The 16,424-nt window shown below is 47.1% G+C and overlaps 1 protein-coding gene across 2 annotated transcripts in view; it reads left to right on the top strand.

The window, feature by feature from the left end:
• Positions 1–1,378: 1,378 nt before the first annotated feature.
• Positions 1,379–16,424, top strand: part of LOC133130366 (MOB kinase activator 2-like) — a 45,874-nt gene continuing 30,828 nt past the window's right edge. For both annotated transcript variants that reach the window (XM_061244913.1, XM_061244910.1), the window contains exon 1: positions 1,379–1,840. In XM_061244913.1, the coding sequence (XP_061100897.1) occupies positions 1,824–1,840 (17 nt within the window). In that variant the 5' untranslated portion in view covers positions 1,379–1,823. The remainder of the gene's footprint in view (positions 1,841–16,424) is intronic.

Here is a 16,424-nt window from a genome sequence, read left to right as displayed (position 1 = left end):
CCATATGAATGCATTTTTCAAACTCAGGAACACATTTGTTTGAAATGCTTCTCATAAAACCTCGGTAAAGGTTTGACTGATTCTTACAAATATGTCCTCAACACACTTCAGGAGCAGAGATACTTTATTGGGCAATGCACAGTGCCCTCTGGTGTAAATCTGGGATGTGACATGCTCTGTGAGGAATACCAACCCTGCTGTCAGTCACAGCGCTAACCACGCCCCTTCCAATGCTGATTGGAGCTGAGATAGAAGGCAGTGGCATTTTCAGCACCCCTCGGCTTTTTCCAAGACCTCATCATGATGTTCTCTCGGCCCGACAGCAAGGAAGTATTATTTTTAGAATCATGAAATGAGGGGTATTTTTTTTAAGGCTGCAACTTACAGCCTCCCTAAAATGAACTTATGTGTAACAGAAAGGTAGTGATTCAATAATAAACACTAGTTTTCCTTAATTTCTCTCTACTTAGTGCAGAGAGTCCTGGTGAGTACAATTTGAGGTACATTCTTCCCTCAACAACCATCCATCCATCCATCCATTATCTTAACCCGCTTATCCTGAACAGGGTCGCAGGGGGGCTGGAGCCTATCCCAGCATACATTGGGCGAAAGGCAGGAATACACCCTGGACAGGTCGCCAGTCCATCGAAGGGCACACACACCATTCACTCACACACTCATACCTACGGGCAATTTAGACTCTCCAATCAGCCTAACCTGCATGTCTTTGGACAGTACCCGGAGGAAACCCACGCAGACACGGGGAGAACATGCAAACTCCACACAGAGAGGCCCCAGCCAACGGGGATTTGAACCCAGGACCTCCTTGCTGTGTGTGCTACCCACTGCACCATCCGTGCTGCCCCTCAACACCCAAAGGAAGGTAATTTCACTGGTCCTAATTTCTGCCCCAATAATTTTGTGCAAGAATATATAACTAGTCCTGGCTCAGTGCTGTTAGGCTGAATCAATCTATCCATTTTTATTTCCATATAGACACATTTAATTTGCCCTGGGTCATGTTTCACAGCTGAAAAACGAAATTAATAATTGAAGCAGTGTTGTCAAAAGCGAATCCTAACGTTATTATTTTTATTATTGCTGTTGTTGTTGTTGGTGGTGGTCGTGGTGGCATGTTGTTACCTTTAAAAACGTATCCATAAAAACATTTTTTATTAATGGATTTGTTCTTTTAGAGGATTACTATCAACCATTTGTAAAGCGCATCCCTCAATGAAATGTAATTTTCCTTAAACGTAACAACTACATATCCCAGAGACATTTCCGGCTCGGGTCGTTCGGACAGAACACATTCCGGGGGACGAAGGAGGGGCACAGGACCTGTGTTTACTTCCGGATTTTTTGTGTGTGGCAGAGCCTGGGTCGCAGGCGACACGAGCGTTGCAGCTCAGTAGCCGAGGCAGAGGTTTATGACCGTGGGCAGACGAACAGTACCCCTACAACCCATTCCCTGTGCGTCCTGCGATCTACAGAACGAGGACGCGCAGTAGATTAACAGACGTTCATCTTAAAGAAAGTTAACCGGGTAGAACACACAGTTTCTCGTTCTTCTCCGTGCTGCCTAACCTCAAAGTCAATGCAGCCCCGCTTCCTTCGTCCTCAAGCGCAGCTCCGCCGGTCCCGCTGTTTCTATTCATGCTCCTGAGCAGAGCCAAGCCTCAGATCAAGGCAGTCCCCTGCAAGCTGAGTTTGGAAGAGAGGGACAGCGACCTGAATAGAGTAGTTTACTGAAGTACTGGGGTACCCGGATACAGTGTGAGGGGACACCTCCAGTTTTCGGTGGATTTATCTTTTCAAAAACCATGGATTGGTTAATGGGGTGAGTAACGTTACAAGAACTGTTCTATTGAAAGCGCACTATTCATATTTCACCACTATAATTTCTCACGACAGTGTGTTTTGCGTGACAAATTGACATTCATGGTCAACACTCCAACAACGAAATACAATGTTCTTAGCCATCCATCGACGTCACCTCATCATGTCATGCGATTGTAGCTAGCCAGCTAGCCAACGTTACTTCGCTTGGTCCTTCCTCCAACTCCTAAGACAATCTCATTCAGCTCCATTCAACATTCTCTGGCCCTGTTGCACACACATTGCTAAGGCTGAGGTCGTGAAAGTATATATATTTTTATAAAACACAATGACGTAGGCTAGCCAGCGAGTTATAGTTTATTCATAGCCAGGGCAGACGGATCAGGCTTAGAGTGTGTCATATTGCTTTGGCAAGGTGCGTTTTGTGGCTTGATCTTTCCGTTCTTTACGATGCTGTGTTGGCGATACTGGGCAGTCAACACTTTTAGCTACAGTGCTTGTAATGGCATTATTAACATCAATGAACGTTGTCCATTAATATAAAAGCATACACCAAATAACGTTACGCAGTGTGCTGGATAATATACGCAAATGTATTTCGAAATTGAATGCAAATTAAATATACAACTAAGTCGTTTGTTTCGTTTTTTGGAAGAACAGTTGAAGTTAATTCGTTGACATTGATAAATGAATGCTAAATAGCATGACACGTCGATCGCTATAAATCAGTTTAGAAGAAGAAGGGTGCTATGACAGTTTAGCTTCAGCCCTGCAATGTTCTGCTGCACGTTTATTCAGCCCAAGTGCTTGCATCAACTGCACCCAGGAGGTAACCGTTAACGACATGGTAATAATTGCAAACCCTGTTTAATTGCATGAAACTTTTCCAGCTTTCTCTACTAACCACCAAAGTGCTGGTTACAATGACAGCTGTTTTATTGCTTGTCAGCAGAGCAACGCTATTGCATGGTTTTAACTTTAGAACGAGGTAAAACGGGAAACGTTGTATTTAATTGAGTCCATTTGCCTTTGGCAGAATCACGTTTTAGTGTAAGTATTCGCATGGATGTAAGGGTCAGGGCGGGGCGTAAATGGGGATAATGTTTTTGGAGAGATTAATCTCAAAACCACGTAACACCGATGTCGTCGGCTATTGTGTCTTTGTCAGTATCATCTAGTCGCGGCTTTTGAGCAGGCCTACAGTACATGCACAATTCTTAAAAATAAGCTTTATTCCTGCACCTTTCTAATAGTTTTCAGAAGACATTCCTGATTTGCCACAGATAAACTCATCGCATTTGGTCTGTGTGTTTACCGCAGTTAGAATTGGATCATGCATGTGATCATGTGCTACAGTTAGCCTATTCTGAGTTTGTCCTTCACAAACTTTAAGGAACATGTTTTCTCACTGCTGCTAAAATTATACCCTTACTGAAATGCTTTCGTCTTATGTTATTGCCATTGGTAAAGCAGCATTGAGAGGGCTTATACGTTTACAATCTTGTCAATTAAGTTAAATATTAAAGAAACATCTAGCCATTAGCAGCAAAAGCCTCTAGATGAGTGCTTTCACTCGCAGGCACAAACATCAACGTTTGTTGCCTGCGTACTACTACAACTAGATACTTCTGCCAATAGGCTGCTTTATACGATATTTTTTATTGTGAATAACAACAATTACTAGTAATAACATGTTATTTCATTATTTGACCTTCATCACAAATTCGGTACAGTGGCGCAAGTTGAAGATGAGACACTTTCAGTGTTTCTGGTTTTTATTTAACTGACATTCAAGTGTGAACCAAACCCTCCTGGCGTGTGGTAATGTCACTGCTTCAGATTTTACGGCGTAATGCTCTCTCTCACTTGTTGTCCAGCATTGTGCTAGCAATGGGGAAGGCATTAAACTGGCAACACTGTGGGCAGTATTGTTGCAGGATACATAGGGTCTCAGGTGTGTTAATTGAGCTGTGACCTGTAGCCTGAACTGTTTCTCGGGTTTGTAAATAATCCATGTGAATAGCTGCTCTATGCTGTCCTGTGTAAAAACAGTGTTGCACTTCTTTACGCATGTTATTGTTCATGCCCTAATTTACCATTGGAGAATTGCATGTGCACTGTGTCAGTGTGTCAACGGGGAAAAATGACAAAGGAAAGATGTTGCATGAAACTGATGTTATTTCTGTGGTACTCAGAATTTTAAAATAGCCTATGTAAAATAGGCCTAATCTTTTTATTATTTTGGACTGCCTGTGGAAGGAGCTTGAATTTTAGCCTTGAATAGTCACATGAGGGCAGTGGGAAGTGTGTACCTCCTTATAGGTAATGTTTTTCTGTTCCTTTTAAATGACATAATGACAGGGATGTAAAGTGTGTTATATTTTTGTTCATGGACAGTTGCATTCTTGAAGCTATGTTTTTATAGCCTTTTTTTTGTCTGTCAGGTAAGATTCAAAAGACATGCCGTGTACATCAGACATCACCCACAAGACACAAGAACAAACCGACCAGCCTGAAAGGATGGGCTTTGTACTCATAGTCTCATTTTTTCTCTGTCAGATGCTAAATGCTTGAAGTTAAAAAAATAAATATAAAAAATATAAAATGATAGACAGCCCTCCCCACACACACACACACACACACACACACACACACACACACACTCACCCTGTGAATCTTTGCCTGAAATGCTTTACCCTGGCTCCGTCCTCCCCACACACACACACACACACGCACACACACACACACACGCTCACCCTGTGAATCTTTGCCTGAAATGCTTTACCCTGGCTCCGTCCTCCCCACACACACACACACACACACACACACGCTCACCCTGTGAATCTTTGCCTGAAATGCTTTACCCTGGCTCCGTCCTCCCCACACACACACACACACACACACACACACACACGCTCATCCTGTGAATCTTTGCCTGAAATGCTTTACCCTGGCTCCGTCCTCCCCACACACACACACACACACACACACACACACACGCTCACCCTGTGAATCTTTGCCTGAAATGCTTTACCCTGGCTCCGTCCTCCCCACACACACACACACACACACACACACACACGCTCACCCTGTGAATCTTTGCCTGAAATGCTTTACCCTGGCTCCGTCCTCCCCACACACACACACACACACACACACACACACACACACACACTCACCCTGTGAGTCTTTGCCTGAAATGCTTTACCCTGGCTCCGTCCTCCCCACACACACACACACACACACACACACACACACACGCTCACCCTGTGAATCTTTGCCTGAAATGCTTTAATGCTCCGTCTGAGGTACTGTAGTGTGGCTCACCGTCAGACCAACGGGCGGGCTGCCAAGCTCAGGCTCAAAGTCAATTTATTCATTCTGCATTCTGCTTTAAATTTGAATTCGGAGGCGGCCCGTTTGCTGTCGCCCCCTGATGTGATCTACGGCGGTGGTTCCCGTTCGCGGACGCGGTTTGGGGGCGCTCTCGGCCGCTTTCCGCGCAGGGCAGGGTGATTTACGGAGGCCATTACCTTCAACCCCAAGGTTGCAGGCCAGGTAATCATGAGTTCACTCTCTGCTTGGCCACACTCTATTTACTGTTAAGATCAATCACGCCCAGCCCTCTATCATTCTCCCTCCGCCATTTTCTGTTTACCGAGATAACTGCGCTTGCGGGAGTAAGCATTTCTCTTTCCATCGACGTGTTGGCGCATCACGCTCTGTGGGCAATATGAGGAAATGATATAGGAGATAAGAGCTGGTTGCGGGCATCTTCTGAACCTGATATGGCTGGTGTGCCAGTATGAAATACAGGCCCCTAAAGAGTGTTTTATTGCCCTGTCGAGCCCTGTTTATCGTTGTGTTTTATATACAGTAGGCGGGATATTGACTAATTTCACATTGGTCTGCTCATTTTCATTATTTTTAGTTCTTCTCTTATCTCACATTGTTACACATTAAAGAACAATAAAAAATCATTAATGCAACTTGAATATGATGTGACTTGGAGTACCATGTGAATGCTGACCACAGTCTTTATGTAGTAATGTTGGTACTTGCTGTACTGTTAGAGAATTTATCTTTCGGCTGTTTTAAGTGGGAAAAGCAGCCAGAAGGCCTGTGGTGTGTGTATTGCGGTGTTATGCACCATAATGGATCTTACGTGGTTGATCAAATGGTTAGAATTCTTTACATCTGACTTTAAAAAAATGAGATATGTTTTGTGTTTTTGTCCATTGAGTGCATTTGAGTTGAATTGAATGTGTTAACAAAAGGCCATCTGTGTGTAAATGCATCTGACCCTTCCGATGGTGTTCACCTTGCGTTGGATCATCTGAATCCATAAGATAACCTGGCACTGCTCTTCTGCATGCCACTGTTGTAATGTGTGGTTATTTGTGTTACTCTCACCTCCTGTCAGCTTCAACCAGTCTGGCCCTTTTCCTCTGACCTCTCTCATTAACAATGCATTTCCGCCCGCAGAACTGCTGCTCACTGGATGTTTTTTTTATTTTCCCACCATTCTCTGCAAACTCTAGAGACTGTCGTGCGTGAAAATCACAGGAGATCAGTAGTTTCTGAGATACTCAAACCACCCTGCCTAGCACCAACATTCATTACACGGTCAAAGTCACTTAGATCACATTTCTTCCCCATTCTGACATTTGGTCTGAACAACAGCTGAACCTCTTGACCACGTCGGCATGCTTTTATGCATTTAGTTGCTGCCACATGATTGGCTGATTAAATATTTGCATTAACAAGCTGGTGTACAGGTCTATCTAATAAATTGCTCACTGAGTGTATATAATTAGATGTGTGCTGGCTGACCTGCACTCCCCATTGCATCACCTCTGCGGCATTATTCAAAATATTTCCTGTTCCATTCATATATTGTATAGGCGTAATCCATGATTTTGGTTATGGATCAGTCTTGTCTGAATAAATAACTCAGGATGGGGCCTTTTGTGTGTGTTTGTGCTTGCTGAAAGTGCCTCCATAGCAGTGTTGTTGGCTGGGGTCAGCATTATTTTACAGGAAATGTATCTGGGAGTTGTCTCCGGCTGGACTCTACAGTCACTGGTTCAGGCCTCAGCCTTGGATACTGTTACCAGGAGCTGTTTCCAGTGTTAGGACCCCGTCGGTCTCTTCTGTTCCCACCTGAGTTAGGACGAGTTAGGGTTTCCCCGGGTTACTGTCACATTGTATCCCTCCAGGTTTGCCACATGCCAGGTCCCCACAGACTGCCATTTATCACTGGAGATCCTCTGACTGGTGCAAGCTCTCTTCTGCAGTGCTGTGTGGAGTGCAGGGTGTAAATGAGCACAGGTCAGTGTATTGGAGGGCTGTATGCGATTCAGCTGCAATGCTCATTTTGTGTGGCTGTGTGTGGTGCAGTGGTAAGAGCTGAGGAGGTATCAATAGTGACTCCTAATCAAGGGGGTGATTGAAAACAAAAATCTGAATTGTTAATAAGCTGAAATTTGTCTCAGTAGGAGAGCGAGGAGTGCAAGAGCTGCCTTCAGACACCATAACTGAATTAAGCATTTGGCTAAATCAGCAGCTCCATTTGTTTTGGCTCTCTGAGCTGTAGTGTGATTAAAGCCCTCTTCAGGGCTGTGCTTCAGGGACCGTATGTCCGTTCTGGTTTGTAATATTCCCGATAACCGTGGCTGGAACAGCGACAAAACAAACGGTGCACAAAGGAATGCAAACCAACGGCAAGGCAAACCGGTTTCAGGAACTACAGGAACTCACCTGCCTGAGAGGAGTAAGCTCTGTTAGGGTCTCGATGTCCTGGGCATAGACTCACTTGATCAAGCCTGAAGCAGGAGCAGCCTTCTCAAGCTTTATCTCGAACCCACACTTTGTGTTGAACACTAACTCAACTTGTGAGTGAACAGCGCAGAAGTCCAGTCCTGCCCGCCATATTAAGGGAGTTGAGATTGATTACAGGCCAGTGATTGGTGCCTGTATCTCTGTAAGCATCAACACAGACCGCTTGCTCCACTGTCAGAATCAGGTTAATGGTCTGGCATAGTGAAGCTAGTGAGGCTAAATCAGCTCCCTTCACATCCCTCCTCTGCCCTGACTTGCACCCTACACCCAGCAGAATCAGTAGAGTGGTGGGGTACGGTCTCCAGGTTGGGAAACCGAAAGCTGTAAAGATTCAGCCTGAGCCCGTAGCACCTCGTACTGACGGGCGAGTTTTCAGCTCCCTCTTCTGTCGCAGCAGGCAGTGGTTTTGGAATCCCAGAAATCTCATAACATGGTTCCCTGTTCAGGCGGCTCAGATTCCAAACATGTGTTTGTTTCTCTACTTCTGAGGGTCCAGCTGTTTGACTCTGAAACCTGGGGAATTCGCACCCAGTCTGGCTTAGATACCTGATTCTACCCAGAATTCAGGGGCTTTATGGCTACAGATGACCTTGTCCTTCAGTGCTTTTTCGCTGGACTTGGCAAAGAGCGTTTCACCTTGCATACGTGACATTGACAACACGAAATAGTCCCACCATCTCTCAGTTACTCAGACTGGAATGGTGGAATGTGTGAGTAAAGCGTCCTGAGGTAGGAGGTTGCCTGTGTCCTGTGCGTGAGTAGATGAAGGCAGTGTATCAGGACCTGAGCTTGTGCATCCGCAGCAGTGTGTAAACTGCATGCAGTGACTCTGTGTCGTACTCTGAAGCCACAGCAGGTGCTGTAATGGCAGTGGCTTCGGCGGACATTGGAGCCGCAGCACTCACGGATGTACAGAACGAGAAAGAGAAAGAAAGGGAGAGGAAGTTCATTCAGCCTGGAGAGCAGGACTGGGTTTTTTTTTTTTGCAACGTCAACAGAAAGCCCGGAGTTAAGTCTGGGCGTGGATGAACTTTTACAAACCGAACAAAAGACATTAAGCCCACAGAGCTGCCGTCATTGGGCTTTTGGGCAGCCCCCTGAATGGGCCCGGTGGTGAGACGGGGGTACGCTTCACACAGGAAGCGCAGGTGCACTGGCCCCTCCTCTGAATGGCACCGCGGCCCTCACTCCGACCGGTCTCCTTAGTGTTGAAGCCAATTACAACGACCGGCTAAGAATATACAAGAAGGGACGAGACCAACTGCCGTCTCCATGAATGTGTGGTACTAAAATGCAGCACAGGAAACTCCTGTCATGAGTCAGTGCAGGAGATGGATAGGGGGGCTGTGAATGGCTGTTTACTGCTTAAAATCTGCGGCAGCTAGCGCTAGTGCTTTACTTTCTTCATCGTGGAGCCCAGTTAAAATGTTTGTTTTGCACGGGGTCCCAGGGTTATGCCAGGTTTATGACCTAGTAAATGTGTGTTGTGCCAGATCTGTTTGTGATAAGAAGCAATGTAAATATACAGTGTATTTGTATATTAGTAAGCAGATTTCTGCTGTGGAAACACATGATAAAGATCAGACATGTGCAGTGGTGCATGTTTAAGCACTGCTTTACTGCGTGTGTACTGTAGGCCTGTAGCCTGAAACACCATGGCCTCAGTGCTCACCCTGTCCTCTCTGCCAGGTAGTGTGTTCTGGTGATGGGAGAGATTATGAAAGTAATGCCCTGCACCTTTTATATTGTGATAGGTAAGTGCTAAGTTGGTACTGAAGACTGCAGTAAAACTGTGCATTAAGAAGAGGATTCATTGGCACAATAGATGCTTTATATTATTTTTAAGACCGTGCTTTTTACAGTGGGGACATAAATGTAGTGGGTTTTTAATTGGATGACCTCTCTCACTCACTCACTCACTCACTCACTCACTCTCTCTCTCTCTCTCTCTCTCTCTCTCTCTCTCTCTCTCTCTCTCTCTCACTCTCACTCTCACTCTCACTCTCACTCTCACTCTCACTCTCACTCTCACTCTATCTCTAGCTGAGGCAAATTTGTGTGACTCTTGTCCACATTCTCAGTTAGCAGCGGATCCCAGCAGAAGTGCTGACTTTAATGCAGGTTTCAGACTGTGCAGGTCTGTGGCGGCGGCCACTGTTACCGGCAGCGATAACAGTTTAATACCTAGTGTAGCTCTATGAAATTAAAGCCTCTCATGCTCCTGTTCTTCAAGTTTGTCATTCTTTTCAAAATATGAAAAACCCGCCATTTAATTTGTCTGTGGATCCTCTGTGGTATTTCTGTAGCCAGGGGAAAGAAACTGTCACGCCCCATTGTTTATCATCACTGTATAGATGAGCTAACATGATTAGCGTTATCCTGGGGGAGGAGAGAGAGGCTGTGTTATAGAGATTTAATGGGAACAGACTGGTGACTGCAGGGAGTCTTGGGGCTAAAGCAAATGATAGACACATGAATGCACTCTGAAACACGTGTGAAAAATGCATGTAAAAATGTACAGACTGGCTCGCCTTCTGTCTGCTACACGCAACTATAATACAAGAGGATTACACGGAAAGTTGCTTTTGGATTATGACTGAACACTTCCAGCATTGACAGTGAACAAAAGCATTTAAACAGCAAAATATTTAAAGCACTCAAATGCAAATGTGAGAGTTCAACTGTTTTGTGTGTGTGTGTGTGTGTGTGTGTGTGTGTGTGTGTGTGTGTGTGTGTGTGTGTGTGTGTGTGTGTGTGTGTGTGTGTGTGTGTGTGTGTGTGTGTGTGTGTGTGTGTGTGTGGAATATCACCATCAAAATATGGTCAAGACAGCCTGGTATTGTGTACCAGACGCGGTTAGTTGAGTGTTGGTGGCCAGATAGCGTTAGCCCGACTGCGTTAGCCGAGTGTGGAGTTGGTTTTTGGGCCAGGTGGAGTTAGCCTAGCGCTGTGCGTGCCCTGTACGTGCCCTGGATGGCTCTCTAATTGGATTACCTAGCGTTATATCAGGCGCTAACCCACAGACTGGGTTAAATCCTCTGACTTGAGGGATTGGGCCTTACTGTGCATTCCAGCCGAGCGGTGCAGGAGAGGCCCTGGCTCCTGAGCGCCTGAGGACCTGTCAGGCTCCACCGCCCGCTTTAAACACGGTCACAGCTCCACCGCCCGCTTTAAACACGGTCACAGCTCCACCGCCCGCTTTAAACACGGTCACAGCTCCACCGCCCGCTTTAAACACGGTCACACTGTCTCTGGGAGAAGGGTAGGGGGGTGCCATGGATGAATTCCGTGTTTGCAGTCCCATCGTGCCCTGACGCCATTATCTCCCGCTTGTTTTAATGAGGCCCAGGGCGTGGTTTTCCACTCTGTGGCCATTTTGGTGGTTATTCTGCCCTGTTCTCTCCCCCTCCCAGTGGGACTGTAAATGAGATTACTGTCCTCCTGTGAAGCTCCGCTGTGAGTCGCAGCGTTGCAGCACACAGGAAGGGGAGGAGCTGCCCACTCTGTCACCTCTGTTTTTGGCACGTGTGTGAGTTTATACCAGGGGTGGAACGTCCTGCCATGTGTTTGTTATAACCATGAACTCTGATTCTGACCTGATTTCATGAAGTAGTTCTACCTCCTGGCTGAATTGTGCTATTCAGCAAATCCTTGTGATTGTAACAAGATACTGGGGAGGACCTATACTTTCCGTTCCTGGATTTTCCACCTGGTGTAAACATGCACATTCACACACTGTGTGAGGGAGGGAGTGTGTTTGTGTGGTGTGTGTGTTTGTGTGTATGTGTGTGTGTGTTGTGTGTGTTGTGTATGTTGTGTGTGTTTGTGTGTGTGTGTGTGTGTGTGCGTGTGTGTGGTGTGTTTGTGTGTGTGTGTGTATGTGTGGTGTGTGGGTTTGTGTGTGCGTGTGTGTGTGTGGTGTGTGTGTGTGTATGTGTGTGTGTTGTATGTTTGTATGTTTATATGTGTGTATGATGTGTGTGTTGTGTGTGCATGTGTGTGTGTCTGTTGTGTGTGTGTGTGTGTGTGTGGTGTGTATGTTTGTATGTGTGTATGGTGTGTGTGTTTGTGTGTGTGTCGTGTGTGTGTGTGGTGTGTATGTTTGTATGTTTGTATGCGTGTATGGTGTGTATGTTTGTATGCGTGTATGGTGTGTGTGTTTGTGTGTGTGTCGTGTGTGTGTCTGTTGTGTGTGTGTGGTGTGTATGTTTGTATGCGTGTATGGTGTGTGTGTGTGTGTGGTGTGTATGTTTGTATGTTTGTATGCGTGTATGGTGTGTGTGTGTGGTGTGTGTGTTTGTATGTTTGTATGCGTGCATGGTGTGTGTGTGTTTGTGTGTGTGTGTGTGTTGTGTGTTGTGTGTGTGTGTGTGTTGTGTGTGTGTGTGTGTGTGTGTGTATGTGTGTGTGTATTGTATGTGTGTTGTGTGTGTTGTGTGTGTGTGTGTGTGTGTGTGTGTGTGTGTGTTGTCCCTGTATGCGACCCTCTGCACGCGCTCATTATGTGCATAACTACATGCAGGCTAAGTGGCTGCAGTGTGTTTCTGCCCTGCTCGTGCTCACAGGGTGTGATTTTCACTGTGACCGGCCCCGTCCCACAGACCTCCGTATGAAGGCTGCTGCTGTGGCTCTCCAGCGGGCTGAGCGCCTTGCTTTCGCTCTTTTCAGTGCCTCGTTTACTAAAGACCACAATGCCTGCTGGAGTTACATGTACTCTTGCTACGGAAGGCTTCCTGTCTGTGTTAGGAGGATTAACCTGCAGTTTCCTCTCAGACAGACGTCTTTACTGAAAAATCACTGGCGCTGAATAATGCATGAGAGGCCTTTACTAGCAGTGGGCCGGCAGCCTGCCTCTGAAGCCGCGCTGACTGAGCGGATGAAAGAGTAATGGCTGACTGAAGAGGGCTAATTGAGTCCTGTGTTCTTATTAGCCCACAGCATGCGCGCCTGCTGGTTTCACTCTGGCCAGGTCTGCAGACGGGTGGCTGTGCACACCTTCATCCTCCAGGCCTACATAACCATCCCTGGCTACATCTTTACAGAATCCAGCCCTCATCCAGAAACCGGTGTTGTACCCTGCCTGGTGTCCACCGGGGCGTGGCCCCCAGTCTCCCAGCCCCCCCAGCCCCCAGCCCCCAGCCCCCAGTCCCCTGTCCCCTGTCCCCTGTCCCCAGTCCCCTGTCCCCAGTCCCCTGTCCCCAGTCCCCTGTCCCCAGTCCCCAGTCCCCAGTCCCCAGTCCCCTGTCCCCCAGTTCCCCAGTCCCCAGCCCCCCAGTCCCCAGTCCCCCAGTCCCCCGGTGCAGAGCTGGCCAGGGAAGGCAGCCGTCTGTCATCCTCCTGTTAGCGGCTGCCTCTGCACAGTGACCCTCACTTTACAGGCTGTTTCAGAGCTGGATCAATGAGTGCAGTGTCAGTACAGACAGGGCCGTTAAACTCCATATTAAACCCCATACATCTCCAACATTCAGCGCTGTCAGGGAAAACGCTGCATGTTGTAAATCCGGAGCACTGAGGAATGTGTACTTACTGTGTGCTATAATATGGACTGAAAAGTGCACTTTGCTGTTGGCTCTAGTGGGCATTCTGGTGTGTTCTTTCATGTGCAGTCCAGTGTGTTCTCTGGTGTGTTCTCTAGTGTGCACTCTGGTGTGCTTTCTAGTGTACACTATATTGTGGGCTCTTGTGTGTACTATGGTGTGTTCTGTAGTGTGCACTATATTGTGGGCTCTTGTGTGTACTATGGTGTGTTCTGTAGTGTGCACTATATTGTGGGCTCTTGTGTGTACTATGGTGTGTTCTTATCTCTTTGGGCGTTTGTAGGGACTCTGAGAGAGGGGGGTGGGTGTTTCTGCTTGTAAAAGGTCAGGCCTGTTTGCATTCTGGAGGTGTAGGCAGCCCTCTACTCTTCACTCAGTGGCCAACACGCTTACTGCAGACGACCATGTCCCATGATGCTCTCTGATATAGGCCACTGTACCCCCTTCCCCCCAGAATCACCCTCAGACCTGAACCCGTTATAATTAACATTATCCTATGCCTGTAAACAGCCTATATGCCCCCATAACACACACACACATACACACGCACCATATGCACACATGCATACCATACACACACACACACACACACACACACACACACCATATGCGCGCACACACACACACCATATGCACACATGCACACCATACACACACACACCATATGCTCACATGCACAGATACCATATGCACACACTCACACACACACATTATCATCATCACCATCTCTGTATTATATAAGTGCAGACAGCTGTAGCATAGCTGCTGCATTGGAGCACTTAGCCTAATGCATCACTAATCTGATGGTAGATACTGTGCTAGCAGCCTGCCTGTCTCTGTGCGTTTGTAAAACTGCATCCCAGCGCCAGCGGGATTAGCAAGCAGAACAGTTACTAAATCATAATGTAATAAAATAACCGCTTTTAAAAAGCACGAGGACATTACCGTTTTTAGCCTCGGCTGCAGAGAGTCCTGTTATTGACCGTGTATTGCAGTGGGCGGGGCGGCCACTCAGCAGTTAGACTGGCAACTTCGTGCTGCATCTTGTACCACCCGCGCCTGTTTCTGTCACTTGTGTTGCGTTTTTTAAAGAAACAAACTCCCTAAACGTGTTTGTGTGGAAGCCGATCCAGAAATAAGCAGCTTCTGTGCAGTCTTTCAGCTCCACAGTCGCTAAGCTGCAGAACTGCATGCGGCTGTATAAAGAAACAAACAACTGATTATTATCCAGAAAGAGTCTTTATAAAAACCTGTGCAAACTGTGGTGGCGAATGTGCATTTTAACCCAGATAGAGCAGGTCCTGCTTTCCGTGGCCCCTGCTTTGAAGTTCAGGTCGGGGACCTTGCTGTGACTTACATTGTAACCACAAGGGGGCAGCAGACCCCCAGGAATTTCCAGTCAGTTCACGAGTACAAAGCTGTTCCCCACTCTGTGTTCAGGTGACAGGTCCTGTGCAAACCAACTCTGTGTCTTTGAGTTACCTCGGTTTTTTACACGTACGTTTTTATTTCTTGTGTATGTATATATAATTATTTGTGCTGTCGCTGGTGGTGCGTATGTTCTGTGTGCCTTATCGAGCGTATGGGACATCAGCAGAGGACACGGGAATGTTCTGTCCTGCCCGCGTCTTTGGCAAAGACACGAGAAAGCTGCTGACCGTGAAATGAGATCACAGCGTTACATAACGGCGGTTCCTGGGCCTGGCGTCAGCAGCACTTCTCAGTGTCACAAGGACTCGTGTGTTCAATTCAGCAGCTCCTTTCAGCTCCTTTGATCAGCCCCGGAGCAAGATGGCAGCACAGTCAGCTGCACGGCCGGAGGTATGCTTCTTTCCCAGTGCTATGACTGAATTCGTCCAGTAGGTCGCGCCAGAGCACAGCTTCTGTAAGATCACAAAAAATATACGTATGTGATTAGAACGTTTTTAATTGAACGTTCTACCGGTGATGGAATTCTGCAGGAATTCGTCTGGACTGACTGACATTTGGTTCTTCTTTGGAACGCAACTTCTTCTGTCCCCTCAATGAAAAGAGCATCTGGACTCGTATTCATAATAATATTCATAGATATATTGTGCTGTGCAGAATAGGGTTTTCATATTTCTTTGGAAGTGGCAAGGTGGGGAGGAATATTTGATGACATTACATTCATGGAATTAGTGGCATTTGGCAGACGCTCTAATCCAGAGCGACGTACAGTTGATTAGACTAAGCAGGAGACAATGCAGGGTTAAGGGCCTTGCTCAAGGGCCCAACGGCTGTGCGGATCTTATTGTGGCTACACCAGTGATCGAACCACCGACCTTGCGGGTCCCAGTCATGTACCTTAGCCACTACGCTACAGGTCCCCCTCTTGTGCAAAGACCTCCAGTGATATGACCAAAAAGGTTAAAAAGTCTCTATGATGTCATGAGACTGGTGTGACTGGGGTTGTCCTGGAGACGGCTCAGGCTGCGGCCTGCTTGGCTCACAGGAGTTTGTTTGTATTCAGAGGCTGCAGCAGGGAGGCAGTGATGGAGCACCTGAGCACTCAGGTTAAACAGCACTGTAATGAGCTGTCAGCAGTCTCCCCGGCGAGAGGACAGTGAAGATGCGCAAACACATCACACTTTCAAACACATTCCACACCACCCTCCTCCAAACACACTCCACCCTCCTCCTGCATACACACTCCACCCTCCTCCATACATACTCCCCCCTCCTCCTGCATACACACTCCACCCTCCTGCATACACACTCCACACTCCACCCTCCTCCTCCATAAAGACTCCACCCTCCTCCAAACACACTCCAACCTCCTCCTGCATACACACTCCACCCTCCTCCATACACACTCCACCCTCCTCCGCCATACACACTCCAAACACACTCCACCCTCCTCCATACACACTCCATACACACTCCACCCTCCTCCATACACACTCCACCCTCCTCCGCCATACACACTCCAAACACACTCCACCCTCCTCCTCCATACAGACTCCACCCTCCTCCATACACACTCCATACAGACTCCACCCTCTTTTATACACACTCCACCCTCCTCCATACACACTCCACCCTCCTCCTCCATACACACTCCACCCTCCTCCTCCATACACACTCCACCCTCCTTCTCTAGGCAAACTTTACCCTCCTCCACCATACACACTCCACCCTCGTCCATACACACATAATGCTGATATATCACTACTGTTAATTGAGTTC

Source organism: Conger conger, chromosome 6 (assembly GCF_963514075.1).
Source record: "Conger conger chromosome 6, fConCon1.1, whole genome shotgun sequence".
Taxonomy (NCBI): Eukaryota; Metazoa; Chordata; class Actinopteri; order Anguilliformes; family Congridae; genus Conger; species Conger conger.
The sequence above is the reverse complement of the archived record's forward strand: the minus strand, read 5'-3'. Positions and strand labels throughout refer to the sequence as shown.